The 23,335-nt window shown below is 55.2% G+C and overlaps 2 protein-coding genes across 3 annotated transcripts; one reads left to right on the top strand and one right to left on the bottom strand.

Annotated features, from left to right (window-relative positions):
• The first annotated feature begins 1,215 nt into the window (after positions 1-1,215).
• LOC127381814 (carboxypeptidase A1-like) lies at positions 1,216-5,252 on the top strand. The gene is made up of 11 exons (XM_051612614.1): positions 1,216-1,280; positions 1,530-1,611; positions 2,244-2,378; positions 2,490-2,591; positions 2,741-2,842; positions 2,937-3,038; positions 3,173-3,283; positions 3,502-3,592; positions 3,913-4,112; positions 4,341-4,425; positions 5,065-5,252. Exons 1-11 carry the CDS (start codon positions 1,216-1,218, stop codon positions 5,250-5,252), a joined length of 1,263 nt encoding a protein of 420 aa, XP_051468574.1.
• A 1,729-nt stretch (positions 5,253-6,981) lies between these two features.
• On the bottom strand, positions 6,982-23,235 carry CEP41 (centrosomal protein 41). 2 transcript variants are annotated; one of them, XM_051612590.1, is made up of 11 exons: positions 23,188-23,235; positions 21,581-21,644; positions 20,828-20,875; positions 15,587-15,648; positions 14,484-14,553; positions 12,949-13,105; positions 11,368-11,519; positions 10,473-10,540; positions 9,628-9,742; positions 8,767-8,982; positions 6,982-7,866 (listed from the first exon to the last, which is right to left on the bottom strand). In XM_051612590.1, the coding sequence occupies exons 1-11, from the start codon at positions 23,218-23,220 to the stop codon at positions 7,724-7,726; spliced, it is 1,128 nt and encodes a 375-aa protein (XP_051468550.1). In that variant the 5' UTR covers positions 23,221-23,235; the 3' UTR covers positions 6,982-7,723. The 2 variants fall into 2 exon arrangements, with proteins under 2 accessions (XP_051468550.1, XP_051468560.1); XM_051612600.1 differs by lacking the exon at positions 6,982-7,866 and adding an exon at positions 8,556-8,688.
• Positions 23,236-23,335: the final 100 nt, after the last annotated feature.

Raw genomic sequence — 23,335 nt, 5'->3', positions numbered from 1 at the left:
TTTTATGGGGCAACCAGACCACCTGGAAGGGGATGGATTGTTTTTATGGGGGCAACCAACCCAGCTGGAATGGGATGGATGTTTTTTGGGGGGGCAACCAGACCACCTGGAAGGGGATGGATGTTTTTTTGGGGGGCAACCAAACCACCTGGAAGGGGTTGAATGGTTTTTAAGGGGCAACCAGACCACCTGGAAGGGGATAGATGGTTTTTATGGGGGCAACCAGACCACCTGGAAGAGGATGGATGGTTTTTATGGGGGCAACCAACCCAGCTGGAATGGGATGGGTGTTTTTTTGGGGGGCAACCAGACCACCTGGAAGGGGATGGATGTTTTTTGGGGGGCAACCAGACCACCTGGAAGGGGATGAAGGTTTTTATGGGGGCAACCAGACCACCTGAAAGGGGATAGATGTTTTTTGGGGGCAAAAAACTCACCTGGAAGGGGATAGATGGTTTTTATGGGGCAACCAGACCACTTGGAAGGGGATGGATGGTTTTTATGGGGGCAACCAACCCAGCTGGAATGGGATGGATGTTTTTTTGGGGGGCAACCAGACCACCTGGAAGGGGATGGATGGTTTTTATGGGGGCAACTAGACCCAAATTAGTGGGTTTTGGGGGGCAGTTTGGCTCTATCATCCTTTCCCCAGGGTTGGGAGGGGGAACACTGGGCACCCTCAAGGCCATCGTTGGGTGCAAAGAGTTTCCAGGCAGTTGCTAGTTTATTTTTTGCCACCTGGGATGATTGTCACCTGCTCCAACCTCTGTCCCGTGCCAAACTTCACACCCATTTCCTCACTCCTACCCCCCATCCAGATGTGGCCACACTTTAGCTTCTCACCTTGCCAAGCCCCTCGGTGCCAAATCCCACCTTCTCACCCTTTCTCCACCCAATTTTCCCCTTCTCCCAGCCCGTGGGTGGTGGGATTTTGGCACCTCCCCACCTCTTGCCCCACCAAGTGACTCACCAAGGCTGGGTCTTAGAACAGGTTTGACCAGGTCTGAGGTTGCCACAGAGGAGGGGGAAGGACAAGGTGGGGGGACACACAGCAGGACCTGAGGTGTCCAACCTTGGCCAGTGCCAGCTGGAGCCTTCCCACAGCTCTGGGAAAGGGGACAGCTGGGTGACACCGGGCTGGTGGCCACCATCCCGATGGGATTTAAGGGGCTCTGGGTTGCCCTTGGGACACAGGACGGGATCTTCCAGCTGATGATGAGGTCCCTCGTGCTGCTGGCTGCCCTGGTGGCAGTGGCTGCTGGCACCCAGACTTTTGTGGGGTAGGATGGGGTGGGGAGGGGTGGTCTGGCTGGTGGGGGTGGGTGGGCAGGATGGGGACAGTGGCAGCAGTTGATGCTTGCTTCTAGAAGCAGCTGGTTCAGCCCCGAGGTGGGCACGGACACTGAGCTGGGAAGGGGCTCAGTGCAGATCCCCAGGGTGGATGGATGGGGTAGGAGGGTTGGACCCATGGGGGGAGGGGGGGGGTTGGATGTTCCCACCACCCTTCCCAGCACCCCCTGACCCCACAGGCACCAGGTGCTGCGCATCGTCCCCTCCAACCATGAGGAGCTGCAGAAGGTGCAGGAGCTGCAGGACCTCGAGGAGCTGCAGGTACTGGGTGTAAGGGTGGGGGAGGGGGGGTGGCTTTTGGGGACCCCCTGGGTCGTGTCCTTTGCTTTGTACCCCTCCCCCCCACGCCACGGTGTAGAGAGGGAATGAGGCTGAGAGAGAGGAGGGGTGGATGTGGGGACGAAGGGGATGGAAGGGTCTGGATGTGGGATGAGGAGGCTGGAGAGGTCCAGATGTGGGATGATGGAGATGGAAGGGGCTGGATCTAGGATGGTGGGGCTGGAACGGGGCTGGATGTGGGATGGTGGGGCTGGAAGGGTCCAGATGTGGGATGATGGAGCTGGAAGGGGCTGGATGTAGGATGGTGAGGCTGGAACGGGGCTGGATGTGGGATGGTGGGGCTGGAAGGGTCTCAGTGTGGGATGGTGGAGCTGGAAGGAGGTGGATGTGGGATGGTGGAGCTTGAAAGGTGGCTAGATGTGGGATGGTAGGGCTGGAAGGGTCTCAGTGTGGGATGGTGGAGCTGGAAGGGTCTGGAAGTGAGATGATGGGGGGGGGAAGGGTCTGGACGGGGGGTGAAGGGCTCAGCTGGTGAACAGCAAGACAGAAGCTGGTGCAGGGGGGCTGCCCAAGGCTGGCTCCAACCCCCCAAACCTCTCTGTCCCCTCCTCCAGCTGGATTTCTGGCTGTCCCCCCGTGGCCTCGGGCACCCAGTCGACGTCCGCGTGCCCTTCCCCAGCCTGCAGCCCCTCAAAGCCCACCTGGAGGCCAACGGCGTCTCCTACTCCATCATGATCGAGGACGTGCAGGTCAGTGGTGACAGAGGCTGAGGGGAGTTGGGCTGGTGGTGCTGGGGGGAGGACACACGAGGTCTCATCCTGCCCTGTTGTGTGTGTCTCCCCCCCCCACCCCCTCCCCAGGATCTGCTGGATGAGGAGCAGCAGGAGATGCTCCGCAGCCGGCGCGGGATGCCGCTCTCCACCGACACCTTCAACTATGGCACCTACCACAGCCTGGATGAGGTGAGAAAGGGCAGGGTTTGGGGCATTTTGGGGGGAGGGGAAACAAAAAAAAATAATAAAAAAAATTGCAGCTGGGAACTGCTCCACGTGCAGCAAGGGAACTCATCTCCCCCCCCCCCATTCCTTCTCCCACCCCAACCCTCCCCCAGATCTACGCCTTCATGGACCTGCTGGTGGCTGAGAACCCCAACCTGGTCAGCAAGATTGAGATTGGCAAGTCAACGGAGAACCGGCCCCTCTACGTGCTCAAGGTGAGGATCTGGGGGTTCGTGGGGTGACCAAAGGGGGGGAGTGGGGGCAGGGACAAAGCTGACCTGCCCCACCATCTCCTTTCTGCTCTTCCAGTTCAGCAAAGGAGGGACGAACCGCCCGGCTGTCTGGATCGACACCGGCATCCACTCCCGGGAATGGGTGACACAGGCCAGTGGTGTCTGGTTTGCCAAGAAGGTACAGGCCACCTCCAGGACACCTCTGGTGTCCCCAGAGGGTCACAAGGTTCCTGCAGCCCCTGGTGGGTGCCAGGTGGCCAAGCCCATGGAAGGGACAGAGATCTGGTAGCGCCGAAACACCATCCTCTCTAGATCGTCCTGGATCATGAGAATGACGAAGGTCTGGCTGCCCTCCTGGACAAGATGGACATCTTCCTGGAGATTGTCACCAACCCAGATGGCTTTGCCTTCACCCAAACCAAGGTACCACCCTGGTTTCCCTCTCCCCAGCTCCTATGGCCGTGCTGGATGGGGCTGCACACGGAGACCCCTAAAAAGCTCGAATCGGGCGTTTCCACGGGGTAGGAGGGGAGCCACCATGGCCCATTAGCCCCTCTAAGATGTCAGCCACCTCGTTCACTTGAGGCTGGTGGAGCTCCCAACCATGGACACCACAACCTGAGACACCTCTGCCCTTCCAGAACCGCCTGTGGCGCAAGACCAGGTCCAAGAACTCGGGCTCCATCTGCGTCGGCGTGGACCCCAACCGCAACTGGGATGCAGGTTTTGGAGGTCAGGGCTGTTCCGTCCACCCTCTGAGGGGAGGTTTCCACCCTTCAGGTGGAGGTTCTGAGGCCACTTCTGCTTCAGAAAGATCCGTGGGTGTCCCCTTAGGGAAGGGATGAAGGTTGGGGCTCCACTGAGGTTTAGTGACCAGCAGGGTGGAGACACCAAACGAAAGGAGGAGCCCCAAGAGCGTTCCTCGCTGGCCACCAACCAGCTGAAGGGTGGGAAAAAAAAGCTCTTGGGCTTTGGAAACGGAAAAAAGGCCTGAGGCATCTGGGCCATCAAAGCCACCAAACCACCCAGGCTGCATTTTCACTTCCCCACAGGATCCGGGGCCAGTGGCAACCCCTGCTCGGAGACGTATCGCGGCCCCTACGCCAACTCGGAGCCCGAGGTCAAGTCCATCGTGGACTTTGTGAAGAACCACGGGAACATCAAGGCTTTCGTCTCCATCCACAGCTACTCCCAGCTCCTGCTCTACCCCTTTGGCTACACCACCACCCCGGCCCCCGACGAGAAGGAACTGGTAGGGCTCACAAGGTGGTTTGGGATGATGTGAAGCTGCTCTCCTCCCTCCAAGGAGAAGCAACCTCCACCATGAAAGGTGAAGGGGGAACGGGCAAGATGGGAAGAAGTCCTGGATGCTCTGTCAGGCCCTGGGGACTCCCCCAGGCTCCAGGAATCCTCTCCTGCAGGATGTGTCCCACAGGTTGTCCCCTTCTCTGGCTCATCTTGCTCTCTTCTGTGTTCCCAGCACGAGCTCTCCGAGAAGGCGGTGGCAGCTCTGGCCTCTCTGTACGGCACCAAGTACAAGTACGGGAGCATCATCACCACCATCTGTGAGTGCTGGGGCAGCAGGGCCAGGAAGCAACCAGGAGCCAAATCATGGGATGGGTTGGGTTGGAAGGGAATTTAAAAGATCATCCAGTCCCTCCCCTGCCATGGGCAGGGACACCTCCCACCATTCCAGGCTGCTCCAAGCCCCATCCAACCTGCCCTTCAGCACTGCCAGGGATGGGGCAGCCACAGCTTCCCTGGGCAACCTGGGCCAGGCTCTCCCCACCCTCACAGCCCAGAATTTCTCCCTCACATCTCAGCTCCAGCTCCCTCTGCCAGCTGGAAACCCTTCCCCCTGCTCCCAGCCCTCCCTGCCCTTGTCCCAAGTCCCTCCCCAGCTTTCCTGGAGCCCCTTCAGGCACTGGAAGGTGCTCTCAGGTCTCCCTGGAGCCTTCTCTTCTCCAGGCTCAACACCCCAACTCTCCCAGCCTGGCTCCAGAGCAGAGCTGCTCCAGCCCTCCCATCATCTCTGGGGCCTCCTCTGGCCTCTCTCCAACAGCTCCATGTCCTTCCTGTGTTGGGGACCCCAGAGCTGGACACACTCCTGCCCCCTCACACTTCACCTTACCCAAAAGCCCCCATGAAATACCCAGAGTGAGGAACATTTCTCATCCCTCCCCTTCTTCTTCTCCACCTCCCAGACAAGGCCAGTGGAGGAACCATTGACTGGACCTACGAGCAGGGCATCAAATACTCCTTCACCTTCGAGCTGCGGGACACGGGGCGCTACGGGTTCCTGCTCCCTGCCAAGCAGATCATCCCCACTGCTGAGGAGACCTGGTTGGCCCTGAAGGTCATCATGTTCCATGCACGGGACAACCCCTACTAAGCAGGAACTGGGATGCCCAAGTGATGGTGGGATGAGCTGTGGTGGGAAGAGGAGGCAAGAAATAAAAAGTGAAGAAGGCTGAGAAAGGCTTTTTGGTGGGTTGTCCTGTTGCTTCAAGTCACCTGGAAAAGGTTTTTTTGTCTGGGAGGCTCCACGTGGCCGTGGCCACCACAAGCTGCACGTGTCTCCCCAAGGCCTGGGGATTCAAAAGGGCATGAAAATAATAGGATGGAAAAGAAAGTGGGTTGTTTTTCCCTCTGCTCTGGTGGAGGATGGAAGGGGATGAGGTTTGGTTGGGCAGGTACCAGGTAAAGAGGAGACCTTGGATGTGGTAGCTGGGCTGGCAAGGAGGGGTGTCCACCTTTTCCAGCCTTCCCAGGGGTTGGGGCAGCTCCAAGGTGGGTCAGCAGGATTTATTCTGAGTGTTTTTGTGGTTAAACATAGACTTGGAGAGCTGGGGGAAAGGTCCTTCCTCATCTGCTGCAATGCTGTGAGGAAGGGGAGCCCAACACGTCTGCCTGCAAGGTCCTGCCCGTGGGTGGGGGCAATCCCAGGCACAGATCCAAGCTGGGAGGAGAATGGATGGAGAGGAACCCTGAGGAGAAGGACTTGGGGGTGTTGGGTGAGGAGAAGCTCAACAGGAGCCAGCACCGTGTGCTGGAGCCCAGAAACCACCCTGTGTGTCCTGGGTTGTCACCAGCAGGGTGACCAGCAGGGCCAGGGAGGGGATTGTCCCCTCTGCTCTGCTGAGACCCCCTGCAGGGCTGGGAACAGCTCTGGAGTCCCCAGCACAGGAAGGACATGGAGCTGGTGGAGAGAGGCCAGAGGAGCCACGGAGATGATGGGAGGGCTGGAGCAGCTCTGCTCTGGAGACAGGCTGGGAGAGTTGGGGTGTTCAGCCTGGAGAAGAGAAGGCTCCAGGGAGACCTGAGAGCACCTTCCAGGGCCTGAAGGGGCTCCAGGAAAGCTGGGGAGGGGCTTGGGACAAGGGCAGGGAGGGATGGGAGCAGGGGGAAGGGTTTCCAGCTGGCAGAGGGAGCTGGAGCTGAGATGTGAGGGAGAAATTCTGGGCTGTGAGGGTGGGGAGAGCCTGGCCCAGGTTGTCCAGGGAAGCTGTGGCTGCCCCATCCCTGGCAGTGTTGAAGGGCAGGTTGGATGGGGCTTGGAGCAGCCTGGAATGGTGGGAGGTGTCCCTGCCCATGCAGGGGGTTGGAACCCAAACCATTTCCTGATTCCAAGGTCATCCAGCCAATACTGGGTTGGTGGAAGCCACGACACTCATTTCCTATCAAGGCCTCCTACCCTGTTCTGTCACCACATTCATGGTCACTGTGAGGTTCCAGGAACCCAGGTGAGGGGCAGAGGGAACTTTCCCTTGAGTCACCCTAACCTTGAAGAAGCTCCACCAGCAAGGGTGCAACTGGGAATGAATCCCCAGCCTTTACCAGGCACTGGAACTGCTGAGCTCTTTGCTGCTCCTCAGAAGGACACAGTTGGCCTCCAGAAAGCTTGTTAGAAAACAAACTGATGTTCTGCCTCTTAACCATGACTTGCAGCTGCCCCTGGGATGGTCAGTGACTGGTTCCTCCATGGAGGTTGCAGTTTCCTGTAGCTCCAGTGACCAGGAACCTACTCCAGCAGGTCAGGAGAGGAGCAAATCCCCAGTGCACAGTGGAACTGGAGGAGATATTTTGCCTGCACACCAAGAAAGGTGTCACCTAAAACCCTGCTCAGCACAGCTTGGCAGCTTTTCTCTTTTATTTAGAATGAAAACCCACCACAGCAGAACAAACCCAGTTAGAAGCCAAACCTTCTAGACAAGAAAGGAGAAGAGAAGTGGGGAGGAATAAAAAAAAACACCCCAGTTCTCTTCTCCTCCAGGTCACCTTTAAAACTGCAGAATTGTTTCACAAACTGCCCAGGAGTGAACACGACTCTCAGGTTGGTCCCACACTGGGAATTCTTTCCAAAACCAAAGAGTTTTCTTATAAATACTTCTGCTCATGAACATAATTTCCTTAAAAACAAAGAACTCACGGGATCCTCTCCCCAACGTTGGCAAGTTGCTGAGTGTCTGAACCTCTGCTGCAGAACACCAGGGGTTGTGCTCACAGGTGATTTCTGGCCCATTTTTCTCCTCCCTGTTGGCCCAGCCTGTGGTTCTGGGCACAGCACAGAGGGAGTGGTTGGGACAGACACAAATGAGTTGGCCTGAACGACAAGGTTGGTAGAACCTACTGGTCACACAGGCTTTCCTACCAGTTCCCTCCCACCTGGACAGAACCAGGGATCTCAGCTCTGTCCTGACCCTGCAGCTAAAAGTCAGCCTTGCCAAAGTGATCCCGTTCCTGCTTCTAGGAAAGGTCAACCATGTCCAGCTCCCTCAGCTTCATCTGAGCTGCCAGTTGTGAGCTGCTCAGGGTTCCCAGAACCTGGACATCCACGTGTTGAGTGGAAGAAGAACCTGCTCCTTATTTCCATGGTCGGATCTGGAGGTTGTTCTTTCTGAGCGAGTGGGAGGGGAGGGATCCCACTTTGCCACTGGTGTTGCTGGAGCTGCTCCTGGTGGTTGTCAGCTTGGAGTCACGGCCTGAAGAACCACGGCTGAGTCGGGCTGGAGGAGGAGAAAAGAGACCAGAAGCTGTTGTGTGGTGGAGCACCAGGACACACACCTGATCTGCTGCCTGTAGCTGGCTCTGACTGTGATCCTACCATAGGGTCATGGAAGGGTTTGGGTTGGAAAGGACCTTGAAGAGCATCCAGTTCCAACCCCCCTGCATGGGCAGGGGCACCTCCCACCATTCCAGGCTGCTCCAAGCCCCATCCAACCTGCCCTTCAACACTGCCAGGGATGGGGCAGCCACAGCTTCCCTGGGCAACCTGGGCCAGGCTCTCCCCACCCTCACAGCCCAGAATTTCTTCCTAATGTCTCACCTAAATCTCCCCTCCTCCAGTTTTAATCCATTCCTCCTCATCCCACCCCTCCCTGCCCTTGTCCCAAGCCCCTCCCCAGCTTTCCTGGAGCCCCTTCAGGCACTGGAAGCTGCTCTAAGATCCATCCATAATTCAGGGGGTGGTTCTGGGCAGCCTCTATCAAACTGTGCAGGCCTAAAAATCTGAAAAATCACAGAATCACAGAGTGGTTTGGGTTGGAAGGGACCTTCAAGATCATCTAGATCCAACTGCCCTACGTGGGCAGGGACACCTCCCACTAGACCAGGTTCCTCAAGGCCTCAAAACCCACTAACCACCAGTGAAACCTAAAGACATTTAACTAGATTGGGGTGAACGACACATGGAACCATCAGCAGGTCCAGGGTTTTGCTGTTGTGCAGCTATTCAAGTCCTCTGGGATTGGGATAGCAGAGGTTTTGGTAGATCTCCTCAGTCAGTTTAGAGAAAACTCTCCCTCTCCCAGCAGTCTCAAGGAAAGGACCTAGGAGAGCAGAGAACTGCCCCAGGGAAGGCTCCTGAGATACAGAGCGTGGCTGCAGCTCTTGTCCTGGAGACTTACTGGCAGGGTCTGAAGGAACGTGTTCCTTTTCTAGGTAATACTTGATCTTCTGTAGATCCTCTGCAGAAAACCTCCATTTATTCTCAGCACGAGTAGGTGGCACTTTGGGAGAGGTCTTTTTCCGGGCAGATCCAGGGGGTGGTGGCACCTGGCAGGACACGGGGAGCGAGCCGGTGACCAGACCTTCTGGGATCTTCTGTGCAAGGACCTTCAGGCCTGCAGACACACAGAGCACGTGTTATCAGTGACCACCAGCTCAGATGGGAGCAGGGAAGAGAGGAAAACACTTGACAGAGCAGAAGGACAAGGAGCTGTTGGAGAGAGGCCAGAGGAGATGCTGGGAGGGCTGGAGCAGCTCTGCTCTGGAGACAGGCTGGGAGAGTTGGGCTGTTCAGCCTGGAGAAGAGAAGGCTCCAGGGAGACCTGAGAGCACCTTCCAGGGCCTGAAGGGGCTCCAGGAAAGCTGGGGAGGGGCTTGGGACAAGGGCAGGGAGGGATGGGAGCAGGGGGAAGGGTTTCCAGCTGGCAGAGGGAGCTGGAGCTGAGATGTGAGGGAGAAATTCTGGGCTGTGAGGGTGGTGAGACCCTGGCCCAGGTTGCCCAGGGAAGCTGTGGCTGCCCCATCCCTGGCAGTGTTGAAGGGCAGGTTGGATGGGGCTTGGAGCAGCCTGGAATGGGGAGAGGTGTCCCTACCCATGCAGGGGAGGAACTGGATGCTCTTCAAGGTCCTTTCCAACCCAAACCAGTCTGGGATTCTATGATTCCATCCAGCTCTTCCCAACCTCCAGCTCACACAACGTTGCTCTCCGCTCTCCATCCACCCCCTGGAGGTCTCAGGGGGTCCTGCCCACCCCAACTTACCTCCAGATAACATGAACAAGTTCTCAAAGCCCCTCTCACACATGGTGGTTGCAGCCTGGCTCGCCAACCTCTCGTCGTTGTCATACAAGATGATAATTTTTCCATGTGCATTTTTCTGTTGGGCAGAAGAGCTAAGGCCTCATTCAGGAGCTGAAGGTGCTGGTTCCTACTTTTTGAGGGAGAAGATGGGACACAAACAACCAGGACTGGACACTGAGACACCCCCTGCTTGATTTGTGAGTGTCAGGCAGGGAGGTTTTTCCTTCTGTGGGGTTTTAAAGCTGATTTTTCAGTGCTTGGAGCCTTCCAGAGGCTGGAAGGACACAACCTATTCCCCACTGGGTGTAGACCCAGCAGCAAGTGTCCACCACTGTTGGGAAGGTTGATAAGAGGCAAGAGCAAGCACCACCTGAATTTACAAACCTCCCTATTCCCCCTGCAGCCCTCACAAGTGACCAGCCTGGGAGATGATCACCCAAAGGGCTTGATGAACACATCCCTTGAGAAGCTCAAAGCTCTGGTGACAACCTAAGGAGCACAGCTGGGCCTTCCAGCAGCCAAAACCCCAAGAAAAGCCAAATTCAGGCAGGTCCCCCCAGAACTAAGAGGCATCACAGCCCCAGGGAACCAAAATCTGGCATCTGATGGTGGCACTGGAGCCACGAGAGGTAATTCCAGCCAAGACCTCCCCTCCTACCCTCCATGGAACCCCCACATTTTGCGGGTTAAACATGGTCTTAACAGATCAACTGCTCTAGCTCTGATTGCTTCTGGAATTTCTCACCAACAGCCTCCCAAACTGCCCTTTAACACCTTTATTCCAGCCCTTGATAGGTCAAGGATACATATTCCAGAATATTGCTTGTGTAGGGGTTCATGGTTCTGGCCAGAGTTGCAATGGGGTAGGAATAAGCTGCAGGGGAGGAGAAGAAAAGAGAAAATCATCATGCAGTGGTTGAACAGCAACCATCTCACACCCTGGGACACAACTGAAGGGCTGGTGGGAGCTCAACAGCCTTGGAAACCCACTGAGTGAAGGACTGACATCAGCTTGGGCCCTCAGGCCTTCCAGGGAAGATGGGTACACTGGATGTTCTGGGGTCTCCAACACCAGAAGGACATGGAGCTGGTGGAGAGAGGCCAGAGGAGCCACAGAGATGCTGGGAGGGCTGGAGCAGCTCTGCTCTGGAGACAGGCTGGGAGAGTTGGGGTGTTCAGCCTGGAGAAGAGAAGGCTCCAGGGAGACCTGAGAGCAGCTTCCAGGGCCTGAAGGGGCTCCAGGAAAGCTGGGGAGGGGCTTAGGACAAGGGCAGGAGGGATGGGAGCAGGGGGAAGGGTTTCCAGCTGGCAGAGGGAGATGGAGCTGAGATGTGAGGGAGAAATTCTGGGCTGTGAGGGTGGGGAGAGCCTGGCCCAGGTTGCCCAGGGAAGCTGTGGCTGCCCCATCCCTGGCAGTGTTGAAGGGCAGGTTGGATGGGGCTTGGAGCAGCCTGGAATGGTGGGAGGTGTCCCTGCCCATGCAGGGGGGTTGGAACTAGGTGACCTTTAAGGTCCCTTCCAACCCAAACCCTTCCATGACTACAATGAGTGCCACGATCATTCTGCCACCCAAGTGTTGTCCCATCACAGGTTAAAAAAAATGAAGCCATGTGAAAACCAACCAACCAAACAAAAAAAAGGACACAAAGAGCTGAAGATGCCAGCTGGGACTGATCTGCTGTGGGATTCTGGCCTCCTCACCTCCAACAATGTGACACTGCTCGTAGGCATCTCGGTCTCGCACGTCCAGCAGCAGGAAGGGACAGTCAGGGTAAGGCATGTCCTGAACCCGAGGGTCCACCTTCTTGGGGGGGTCCTTTTCAATATCCAGTTCACCAACTCCACTTATGACACTGCAAGAGGAAAGAGGAGGTGATGGGAGCAACCTCTGGTGCTGAGCTCTTCCATCCCTCTTCACCGGGTCCAAGTGCTTTTCCATCAACTGCTCCAACCTTCCCCTCGAGCCAAACACCACAGAACATGGAGAGTCCAGGTCAGGTTTCCCAGCACATCCCAGGAGAGTTGTTTGTATTTTTATCCACATAAAATATAAACAGAGCACAGGCTTGCCAGGTGAAGGTGGCAACTTCTGGAGCAGTCAAGTCCGGGTGTTTTATGTCCTGAGTGACTTTGAGGTGAGGGAGAATAATTCTAAGAAGCCACCAACGTGGAGATGTTGGCAAGTCAGACACACTAAATAACTGAGACAGGACATGAGCTGCTGGAGAGAGGCCAGAGGAGGCCCCGGAGATGCTGGGAGGGCTGGAGCAGCTCTGCTCTGGAGACAGGCTGGGAGAGCTGGGGTGTTCAGCCTGGAGAAGAGAAGGCTCCAGGGAGACCTGAGAGCACCTTCCAGTGCCTGAAGGGGCTCCAGGAAAGCTGGGGAGGGGCTTGGGACAAGGGCAGGGAGGGAGAGGACAAGGGAGATGGATTAAAACTGGAAGAAGGGAGATGGAGATGAGACATTAGGAGGGAATTCTTTGCTGTGAGGGTGGGGAGACCCTGGCCCAGGTTGCCCAGGGAAGCTGTGGCTGCCCCATCCCTGGCAGTGTTGAAGGGCAGGTTGGATGGAGCTTGGAGCAGCCTGGAATGGTGGGAGGTGTCCCTGCCCATGCAGAGGTGGGACTGGGTGATCTTTAAGGTCCCTTCCAACCCAAACCAGCCTGTGATTCTATGATCTACAAGCAGTGCCCTGCAGAGGTTTCCCATTTCATCACCAGGTGGGACACAGGATATGAACAGAAACCTCCAGATACTCTTGGTGGCCACTGAATCCAAGGCTTTGCTACATGATGGCCAAGTCCACCAGGTTAGTGTCTCAGCTCTTCTGTTAATGCTTGTACAAGTACAGCAAGGGGAGGGCTGGGAAAAACCTCCTCCTACAGTGTCCTCCTGGTATCTCCAACCTTGACTACCTCTTTATTTCATCTGGAAATCAGACTGTTCTTCTCCATCATGGGGCAATCCATTAAAATCATCAGGGAGGCACCTCACCGAGTTCATCAGGGAAGTTTAGGAGATGGATTCTTCAACCCAGGGACCTGGATCCAATCCCACAAACATCACTTCCTTGCCAACCATCCAGACAACCATCAGCCTCAGGTTCCAGCCCCAAACCAACCTCATGCAGACAGCAAAACCTCCCTCCCATCCCTGGAGCTGCAACACAGGCTTCCAGGAGAAACAGAATCCAAAGCCACCTGGCAGGAAATTAAGTGACTAATTGGCTACACCAAATGATCTGCTAAGAGAGGAATGAAATGGGGTGATGTTCTCACCCACCTCTGCAGTGTGGACCGACTGGATTCCCCATCTCCTGTGTTGTTTATGAAGAGGATTGGACTTGATGTCTCCTCAGAGTTTCCTTTCCCATTCATCCCTGCCCCGGGTTCAGCATCTGGAGGAGCAGAATCACCACCTGGAGGAGCAGAATCACCAGCTGGGGAGAGAACAGGGCACCAAGAGTTAAAACACTGCAGGAAACAAACAAGCAGGTTTTGAGGCCAGTTTCTATTCTTAGATGAAAGTTTGGCTCTTCCAGACAGTCTTATCCTCATCCTCTTACCAGGATGACTTACCCAGAGCCTCCAAATACAAACAAGTCAAGAGCCAGAGGATTTTTAAGGGCTCAACATCTCATTGTAAGAATTCAATCAAGGTGGAGTTCCTGATGTGATAGAAACTTGGCAGTGTGAGCTCTTCCTGTTTGCAAGGGGAAGGATGAGGATGGTGTCAGCTTGGACTTCAGGGAAGCCTTAGGAAAGCAGTGCTGATCTGCTGAGGGTAGAGAGGATCTAGAGGGACCTGGCCAGGCTGGATCCATGGGCTGAGGCCAATTGCATGAGGTTCAACCAGCCCAGTGTTGGGTCCTGCCCTTGGGTCACACCAACCCCCCCAACACTCCAGACTTGGGGCAGAGCAGCTGGAAAGTGCCTGGGGGAAAAGGACCTGGGGGTTTGGTCACCAGGGGCTGGAGATGAGCCAGAGAGTGCCCAGGGGGCCAAGGAGGCCACCAGCATCCTGGCTTGTGTCAGCACTGGGGTGGCCAGCAGGAGCAGGGCAGGGATGGTCCCCCTGTGCTGGGCACTGGGGAGGGGACACCTGGAATCCTGGGGTCAGGGCTGGGCCCCTCAGGACAAGAAGGACATGGAGGGGCTGGAGCGTGTCCAGGGAAGGGCCCCGGAGCTGGGGAAGGGGCTGGAGCTCAAGGAGAAGGGGCTGGAGAACTTGTGAGGAGCAGCTGAGGGAGCTGGGGGTGTTGAGCCTGCAGCAAAGGAGGCTGAGGGGAGACCTGCTGGCTCTGCAGCTGCCTGAGAGGAGGTTGGAGCCAGGGGGGTCGGGCTCTGCTCCCCAGGAACAAGCGACAGGACCAGAGGGAACGGCCTCAAGTTGTGCCAGGGGAGGCTGAGGTTGGATCTGGGGAACAATTCCTTCCTGGCAAGGGTTGTCAGGGCCTGGCCCAGGCTGCCCAGGGCAGGGGGGGGAGTCCCCATCCCTGGAGGGGTTTCCAAGCCCTGGAGATGGTGCTGAGGGATGTGGGGCAGGGGTGGACTGGGCAGGACTGGGGAAGGGTTGGACTGGGTGATCTCAAAGGTCTTTTCCAACCCAAACCCTTCCATGACTCCATGGCTCTGAGCCTTTCTGGCCTTGCAGTGTTTCTGTTCCCAAACACCAATGGCTTCAGGTCACAGGGCAAGTTATTTTTGCCTCCTGATTCAAAGACTTCCTGATCAGTCAGCCATGTCTGCCAGGGCGCAGGTGATCCCATGCCAGCCACCTGCAGCTCCCTCTTTCTGCTTACAACATGAGATGGTTACCTTCCAGCTTGTGGAGCTTCGTGTTGGTCACTTCTAAGGTTTCATCAGATAGAGAGGCCACCTGGATGACCTGCAGGAAACAAGAGCAACCACACCTGGAGACACACGCAGCGGTGCCAGTGGGACCCAGCAGGGATCAGCTGAAGGAAAAACCACCCTCAAGCCCAACTTGTTTAACTCAAAGCACCAGGGGAGGCTGAGGTTGGATCTGGGGAACAATTCCTTCCTGGCAAGGGTTGTCAGGGCCTGGCCCAGGCTGCCCAGGGCAGGGGGGGAGTCCCCATCCCTGAGGGGGTTTCCAAGCCCTGGAGATGGTGCTGAGGGACATGGGGCAGTGGGGACTGGGCAGGGCTGGGGGAATGGTTGGACTGGGTGATCTTCAAGGTCTTTTCCAACCCAAAAGATTCGGTGATTCAAGCAGCAAGACTCACAGGATTGGTCTTAACAACCCAGGGGAACTATGAGTGCTCAGGAACCCAACTCCTTCTCTGCCTCCAAGCTCAACCTTCCCTTTCCTCCCCTCCTGAGAAGCCAGCTTGGCACCTCCTGTTCACTCCTGTTCTGGAGCCACCACATCAGCAAACACACAGCTCTCTCTTTCTTCATCAGCTTCTTCATTAAAAAGATGAAGGGAGGCAGAGAAAGCCTTGAAGTCACAACTTCTGCCCCTTCTGCCCTTCAGACCCCCCAGTTAGGGGCAGTTCCAGGCAACTTGTCACCCAGCTGGGTGAGATCAGACATGAACAGCCCTTCTCTTTTGTCAGAGGCTTGAAGATCCCCTCAAACCAATGGAAACCAACAAAGAGTGACCCAATTTCAAAAAAATCAGAGTCACCACAAACTTCAACTTGAAATCTGATGTCTCTTTTTGGTGGGATGGATTGATTTTTTAATTAGTTTCTTCTCCAGAGCAGATCTAGAGTGTTTGATCCCTCCGAGAACACGGGCTGGAATGCTTTGCTTTTAGGGCAGGAAAAAGAGAAGACAGAAGGAGGAGACACTAAAGGATGTTTGGCTACAGAGAAAGCAAAATTTATAAAAGGTATTAAGAAAAAAACCACCCCCAGACAACCCAAACAACCCAGAGAGGGACCTGTACCTACCAACTGGGCAAACGTTGTCACCTTCAGCCTTTTGAAGAGCTCATCCTTTCTGTACCTGTAATCTTAAAAAAAGAAACAACCCAGAAGAGAATAAGGTCAATTTTTCAGTGAATGGCAAATTAACTTCTGGAAATACCAGGGAATAACCCCAGGTGTTTTCATGGGATCTTCCCTCCAACCAGGCAGGATTCCTGGGCACAGAGCAGCAAACTTGAAGACTTTGTGACAAGGAATTGCAGGGACCAGGAGAGATCTTTTCCAGATGGGATTCAAGAATGCAGATGTAGTTGCTTTCATTTGTGTTTTATTTGGTGTTTTCTGTCCTTGCTGGGGGAAGAAGCTGTTCCATGAATTTATCAGCTTGTCTGTCTTTCTTTGGAACCCACCAGTGCCTGAAGGGGCTCCAGGAAAGCTGGGGAGGGGCTTGGGACAAGGGCAGGGAGGGATGGGAGCAGGGGGAAGGGTTTCCAGCTGGCAGAGGGAGGTGGAGCTGAGATGTGAGGGAGAAATTCTGGGCTGTGAGGGTGGGGAGAGCCTGGCCCAGGTTGCCCAGGGAAGCTGTGGCTGCCCCATCCCTGGCAGTGTTGAAGGGCAGGTTGGATGGGGCTTGGAGCAGCCTGGAATGGTGGGAGGTGTCCCTGCCCATGCAGGGGTGGGACTGGATGAGCTTTGAGGTCCCTTCCAACCCAAACTATTCTATGGTTTTATGGTCTCAAAGCCAATTAAACCAAAAGATTTTTTATTTGTTCAGCCTGGAGAAGAGAAGGCTTCAGGGAGAACTTATCACCATGTTCCAGTACTTAAAGGGGGGCTGCCAAGAAGATGGAGACTCCCTGTGGACAAGGAGTCAGGTGGAAAAGACAAGGGGTGATGGGCACAAGCTGCTCCTGGGAGATTCCCATTGGACACAAGAGGGAAATGTTTCCCCATGAGGACAGTCTAACATTGGAATAGTCTCCCAAGGGAAGTGGTGGATTCCCCCACATGGGACAGTTTGAAGTCTCAGCTGGACAGGGTGCTGAGCCACCTCAGATCAACTAGAGCAGCACCTAGAGAGGCTGGACCAGATGGTCCTTCAGGTCCCTTCCAACCTGGCACTCTAGGATTCTAGGATTTTAGGATTTAATGATTTAATTTGTTTGCATTTTTATCTGTGTAAGCTCCAGCAGAAGCAGAGCTCAGGGGAACAACATCTCCAACTGCCTTTCCAAATGCTCAGCTAAACCTGTATACTTAGACTGATTAAATATTTCATTAAACTAGAATTTAATTAAAAATAAAATTAAAGATAACGATAATTAAATATATATTTTAAATAGATTGATGCTGATTTCAAATGCTGCAGGTTTTGTCACTTCATCTGACCATTAAAGTCAAGATTCCTACAACATCTCCAGGACTGGATGACTGACAGAAGTTGCTGAGTGCAGAAACCAGAGCAGATTGGTGTGGACACCAACCTGAAGCACATGGTTGCTGGAGAGAAATGGGATTAATTGGATCTGAAGCCTTGAGGACAAAGCTTAGGTAGGAAGGAAGCTGAGTGGCCTGGTGGGGTGAGTGGCAAAGAGCCAGGGCAGAGATTAACAGTCTAAAGAAGTGATGACAGGGGTGGAAGGCTGAGTGCAAATAGATATTCAAGGTGGGGGAAATATTTCCAGCATGGAACAAAAAGGGGGGGGTGTTGGTAGGAGGATAAAGCTGAGTATCAGTAGGAACATCTTGACATGAAAGAGCCTCCCATGGGATGCAATGGAAGCCTGATCCTTGGGGGAATTCACAGCTAGAAAGGAGAGAGCAGAGGGGGGGAGGATAAAAATCAGTCCTGCATTGGCAGGAAAAGGCAAAAAGGTGAAGAAAATTCCTGCTGTGCCAGGCACTGCAGCTGGAACCCAGGTCTTGGAGCCACACTCAGGAATCTCAGCTCTCCCAGAAAAATGAAATTGCTCCTCCTTTCTCTTCCTCCTCCTCCCTGAGGAGGCTCCACCTCCCAAGTGACTCGTTTTTTTATTAAGAAAGGGAAATATTTTGCATTGTTCTGACATTCTGAGTGACTGTTGGAGGATGTTCCAAGCCTGCCTCTCTCCAGCTGCTCAGGGCTAACAGCCCAGAACAGGATTTTCTGCAAATCCAGCCAGTTAAACAACTCTAAATCCTCTAAAGCCATCTGCTGGGTGCTCCATTAGCTTGAGCAGGGGGAGATGAGGGAGAAGGGCTCCTGTGCCACATCCAAAATGACCTCAAAATGGGAACTCTCAAGCTGACGTGGGTTTAGAGAAGGAACCACACCAATTCCAGAGGCTGAAACCTCTTCCCAATCCAATCATTGATCACACCCTTCCCAACAGTCATCCTGGACAAGACTCTCCCCTCTCCACAACCACTGGGCATGTTATGGTGACAGAGCAGACCCAGGAAGAGAAATGATGAGCTTTCATCTCTAGGTTCTTTCTTATTCCTACCCTTTCCTCTTAAATCCTTTTCCTGCAGAGGTAGGTCAGTTAATTTCCAGCATTCAGAGCAAGCAGGTTCCCAAACCCAACATCCTGCCCCATACAATGGTTACTGAGCTGCAAAGAAATGTCTAAGTGCTACTGAACAACTGGTTGCAAAGAGAAGGAGCCCCCCCCAAAACACCCTGGTGCATCCTGCACTTCAAGCCCTGGGTCTGAAGGGCAAGACCTTTGCATCAAGGAGATGATAGAAGGTCAATGAACTTGGAAATTACCTGCTGGCTCTTGCAGAAGCACCTGGTTTCAAGCTCAGATGGCTAAAACCTCCCTTTACCACTTGGAAAGAACAGCAATCACTCTCCCTGGCACAGCTCATTTCAGCTGCCCCACACAAAGCCCACACGTAGCTCCTGTCCAAGTGATTACCACTCCCCAGCCATGGACCAAAAGAGCCCTTCAGTCACCTGAAGAGCAAGAAAGAAACCTAATTTAGAAGGAAAAATAACAAGCAGCCAAGTTTCTGAAGTGCTGGATGCACATAAAGACTGAGAAAGCAGAGCAGTGCTCACCCAGAACAGCTCCTGGCTGGTCTCCTCTCACCTCGAGCAAGGATTATTTATCCCAGAACAAGCTCTTATGACCTAGATCTTGCCTTTACCACCCAAAAAATTGTTTCTACCCACAAGAAAAACCAAACCTGTGACTGCAAAGCCCAAACCTGGAGCAGAACAGACTGAATACCTGCACGAACCACCCCCCAGAAGTTACCAGCAAGTTCGTTTTCCATCCATAGAAGCAACAGGAGGTACCTGGTTCAGTCCTGGAAGATTCATTTGGATCTTCAGACATGCTGGGTTGTTTTTTTTTTTGCTTCAGTAAACTGGCCTGAAGCTGGAATTATTGTGTATTCAAGGAGGTGCTCCTCAGAGCTTCAGAAAGGAGTGAGGTGACAAGAGAGGAAGGGAAGAGACTTGGTGTCTCTCCTCAAATCAATCCTCCAAAGGACAAATCCTGGTGGTTCCAGGTCTCTTATCATTTCTGATTCCACAGGGGGCTCGTGGTATTAAGTCCCACCCTCTCACATTACACCAGAGACAGAGAGTTCCCTGTCCTGGGTACCTGAAGTCGTGTCCAAAGGGTGTCATCTACCCATGAGAAATCAAGGGGGAGAAGTTTCTGCCCTGCCTGGGAACACAAGGGGCCTATTCAGCCCACAGAGAATGAGAGGAAAGTTTCTCCTGGGCTCCAGGAAACAAAAGGACTCCAAGCTGAAAGGAAATCAGGTTCAGGGCAGGGATTGAAAAACCAACCAGACCCATCAAACAAGATCCTCAGCAGAGATAAAAGAGATTCAGGGTTAAGCACTGAGATCTCAGTCAACACAGGATTTCTGGAAATCCAAGGTCATTTCTCTTTTGATTCCCCCCAAAAGGCCCAAAAGGTAAAACCACCAACCAACCAGCCACAAAGAACCATTTTTGCCCTGAGTTGAGCACAAAGACACATTCAAGTGGCAGCTCAGGGGCCTCCCTGATGGGCTGACCACTGCCCCCCACCCCTCCAGGAACAGGGTCAAGTGGGTCTCAGAACTACAACTGAACATGCAAAATCCCAATTAATCCTCATCCATGGGGAGGAGTTTTCTTTCCCCATCAGTAAAAGCAGCTTCAAAAAAGCTTGAGCAGCTTTCCTGGCTCTCTGTGGGAAAATAATCCTGAGGGAAGCTGGAAATCAGGTGGTAAGAATTGGTTTGAAAGGCCTTGTTTTCAGTGAGAAAACAGACTGAAAGAAAAACTATTTAGGCTTTTATAAGCCTGATCAATTAAAAATCTTGAAGACATGGGAGTTATTCTGGTGAACAATGTTGTGCTGGTAAAATAAATGAGGTAGACAGGAATGAGCTTCTCTCTTCCCTGTCTTGGAGTATTGAAACATCTAAGTGCACCCAAATGGTACAAAACATCAACTTCAACCATGATTTTAAAAGTGAAAAAAAGCCTCAGCAGGGAGGCCTGAGTCTTGGAAGATGAGTTTAGTCTAGTTCTCTTAGTCCAGAGAATTTAATTTTCCTGTCTGGTTTGTGTTCAATAATCAAAGTTACAGAAAGAAGGATCTGGGAAGGGCCCTGGATTAAGTTCCACCCATGAAGCAGAGTGAGAGACATAGAAATGAGGAGCAGGACAACGTGGAAGGTGCCCAGCAAAGAACCAAGGTAGAAGCATTTTTGTGTCCCCCTGCTGAGTGTTTCTGCCTCTGGGAATCAGCTGAGTGAAGATTCCTGAGCAAAGGGAGGGGCTGGGGTTCAACCCAGCTCCTGGATGCTCCTGCAGTTTTGAGCTGACCCACCAAAAGTCACAGGCTGGAGCTGAAGGAGAAGGGTCTGGAGAACTTGTGAGGAGCAGCTGAGGGAGCTGGGGGTGTTGAGCCTGCAGCAAAGGAGGCTGAGGGGAGACCTGCTGGCTCTGCAGCTGCCTGAGAGGAGGTTGGAGCCAGGGGGGTCGGGCTCTGCTCCCCAGGAACAAGCGACAGGACCAGAGGGAACGGCCTCAAGTTGTGCCAGGGGAGGCTGAGGTTGGATCTGGGGAACAATTCCTTCCTGGCAAGGGTTGTCAGGGCCTGGCCCAGGCTGCCCAGGGCAGGGGGGAGTCCCCATCCCTGGGGGGGTTTCCAAGCCCTGGAGATGGTGCTGAGGGACACGGGGCAGGGGTGGCCTTGGCAGGGCTGGGGGAACAGCTGGACTGGGGGATCTGAGAGGTCTCTCCCAACCAAAACAATTCCAGATACTCACTTCTTTTGATCTCCTCCAACTTCTCAGTGTATTTTGAGAAACTGCTTCCTGCAAAGCAAAGATGTTACAATTTTTTAAGGAGTGCTTTTCCTCACTTATTTTTATCTTGCAAGGCCAGAAAAAAAAATCAGCCTCCAACAGCAGATGCTTCTGGCAGCTCCTTTTCCCCCACGACATTCCAGGCCAGCCCTGAAGCAAGAAGTGCCACCATTTATCTCCCTACCCAAACCTCTGCATGCTCCAGAGCTGAAATCAGGAGCTTGGGATTCAAATCCTGACCCAAACATCCTGCCTCAAGCCCAACTGTGGCCACCCTGTCCCTTCCCCCAGGTTTTTTGGGGGGGGTCCTACAGGTGGGTCTTACTGGAGAGATAAAATTCAGCTGTTTGAACAAAAAGAGGCCAAACCTTCTCTAATGAATTATTTTCACTTACACCCCTATCAGGATCCTAACTTATACTTGCAGAAAGTCCAAGACCAGTCATTTCTATGGGAATCATGGAATGGTTTGGGTTGGAAGGGACCTGAAAGATCATCTAGATCCAACCCCCCTGCCTGGGCAGGGACACCTCCCCCCATTCCAGGCTGCTCAGAGCTCCTGTCATGACACAATTAGGTGAGACACGATGCAAGTGGTGACAGAGCTGGGGGTAAAAGCAGCTCAGGATAGGAGGGAGTTGAGATCTTCAGCCTGTTTTGGTGTCCTCCTACATCCAGGTGTGGGGTTTGTGCCCCTGCACCAGTTCCACTCACCAGTGTCCAGGCGGGTTTTTATGTGTTGGTATCTGGGATTCTGAGGGACACGCCTGCTTAAAATCTGTTTCAGAAAGGGAAAGGGGAGAGGAAGTCAAGGTACAGCCCCCTGGGGTTGTTTTACAGCCAGAAAAACACCTCCACCAGGAGCAGAGAAAGCGACTTGAGGAGCTTCAAGAGAAGCAAAATGAGGAGGGAAGTCCCAGAGCTCCACGGAGACACCCTCTGTGCTCAGGGAGAGGGACAGAGCTCTGAACCACGGGGGGGTTTGGGTTGGAAGGGACCTGGAAGATCATCCAGATCCAACCCCCCTGCATGGGCAGGGACACCTCCCACCATTCCAGGCTGCTCCAAGCCCCATCCAACCTGCCCTTCAACACTGCCAGGGATGGGGCAGCCACAGCTTCCCTGGGCAGCCTGGGCCAGGCTCTCCCCACCCTCACAGCCCAGGATTCCTTCAACTCCAGGTGAAATCCCTGCCAAACCATCACCTGAAAGCCTCAAGGGGCGAGTTTCTCTCTCCTCCCTCTCACCCTCACCACACCCGGCTCCAGAGACCGCAGGAAACCTCCCCCCCCAGCTCAGTGAGACCCCCGAGAACCCCCCCAGGGACCCCCGGGCCACCCAGGGCTGCCCCCTCATGAGCAGCTGCTGCTCCTCCCCCCGCTCCCATGCCCGGTTCTCCGGGTCATTCCCGCTTCCCAATCCTGCTCCTCCCCCCCCCCCCAGCCCCTCCCGGGGCTCAGCCTCCGCACCCCCGGCTCCTTCCCCGCTCCCACCTCCAGCTCCCACAGAGCCCCCCACTCTCAGAACCGGGTACCCCGGACCCTCCCTTCTCCCAGATCCAGAAACCCCGGGTCCCCCCGTTCCTAGACCCGCTCCCCCCGGTTCCCCGATTCCCAGACCCGCTCCCCCCGGTTCCCCGATTCCCAGACCCGCTCTCCCCGTTCCCAGAGCCGCTCCCCCCGAATCCCCCCGTTCCCAGACCCGCTCCCCCCAGTTCCCCCAGTTCCCAGACCCGCTCCCCCCATTCCCAGACCCGCTCCCCCCAGTTCCCCCCGCTCCCAGACCCGCTCCTCCCGGGTCCCCCCGTTCCCCCCGGATCCCTCCGTTCCCAAACCCCCTCCCCCCGGGTCCCCCCGCTCCCAGACCCGCTCCCCCCGGGTCCCCCCGCTCCCCCCGCGTCCCCCCGTTCCCAGACCCGCTCCCCCCGGGTCCCCCCGCTCCCAGACCCGCTCCCCCCGGGTCCCCCCGCTCCCCCCGCGTCCCCCCGTTCCCAGACCCGCTCCCCCCGGGTCCCCCCGCTCCCAGACCCGCTCCCCCCGGATCCCCCCATTCCCAGACCCGCTCCTCCCGGGTCCCCCCGTTCCCCCCGGTTCCCCCGCTCCCAGACCTGCTCCCCCAGTTCCCCCGGGTCCCCCCGCTCCCAGACCCGCTCCCCCCAGTTACCCCCGCTCCCAGACCCGCTCCCCCCGGGTCCCCCCGTTCCCCCCAGTTACCCCCGCTCCCAGACCCGCTCCCCCCAGTTCCCCCCGCTCCCAGACCCGCTCCCCCCAGTTCCCCCCGCTCCCAGACCCGCTCCCCCCGCTCCCAGGCCCCGGCCCCACCTGCGGGTCCCCAACGCTCCCCCAGCCCGACATCTTCCCGCCGCTGCCCCCGCCGGCCGCTGCTGACGTCACCGCTCCCGCCCGCCCCCCCTCACAATAAACCCCGCTCTGATTGGTCACCGGTGGCGGCCTCCGCCAATCGGGAGCC

Source organism: Apus apus, chromosome 1, assembly GCF_020740795.1.
Source record: "Apus apus isolate bApuApu2 chromosome 1, bApuApu2.pri.cur, whole genome shotgun sequence".
Lineage (NCBI taxonomy): Eukaryota > Metazoa > Chordata > Aves > Apodiformes > Apodidae > Apus > Apus apus.
Note: the sequence above shows the minus strand (reverse complement) of the source record. Positions and strands in the feature narration are given on the sequence as shown.

Coding starts and splice junctions, on each gene's coding strand:
- CEP41 (XM_051612590.1), bottom strand. CDS start 23,220: ATGTCGGGCTGGGGGAGCGTTGGGGACCCGCAG. Junction 15,649..20,827: donor GTTGGAGGAGATCAAAAGAA/GTGAGTATCTGG, acceptor TCTTTTTTTAAG/ATTACAGGTACAGAAAGGAT. Junction 13,106..14,483: donor GAAGCTCCACAAGCTGGAAG/GTAACCATCTCA, acceptor TTCTCTCCCCAG/CTGGTGATTCTGCTCCTCCA.
- LOC127381814 (XM_051612614.1), top strand. CDS start 1,216: ATGAGGTCCCTCGTGCTGCTGGCTGCCCTGGTGGCAGTGGCTGCTGGC. Junction 1,281..1,529: donor GGCACCCAGACTTTTGTGGG/GTAGGATGGGGT, acceptor CTGACCCCACAG/GCACCAGGTGCTGCGCATCG. Junction 3,284..3,501: donor TTGCCTTCACCCAAACCAAG/GTACCACCCTGG, acceptor CTGCCCTTCCAG/AACCGCCTGTGGCGCAAGAC.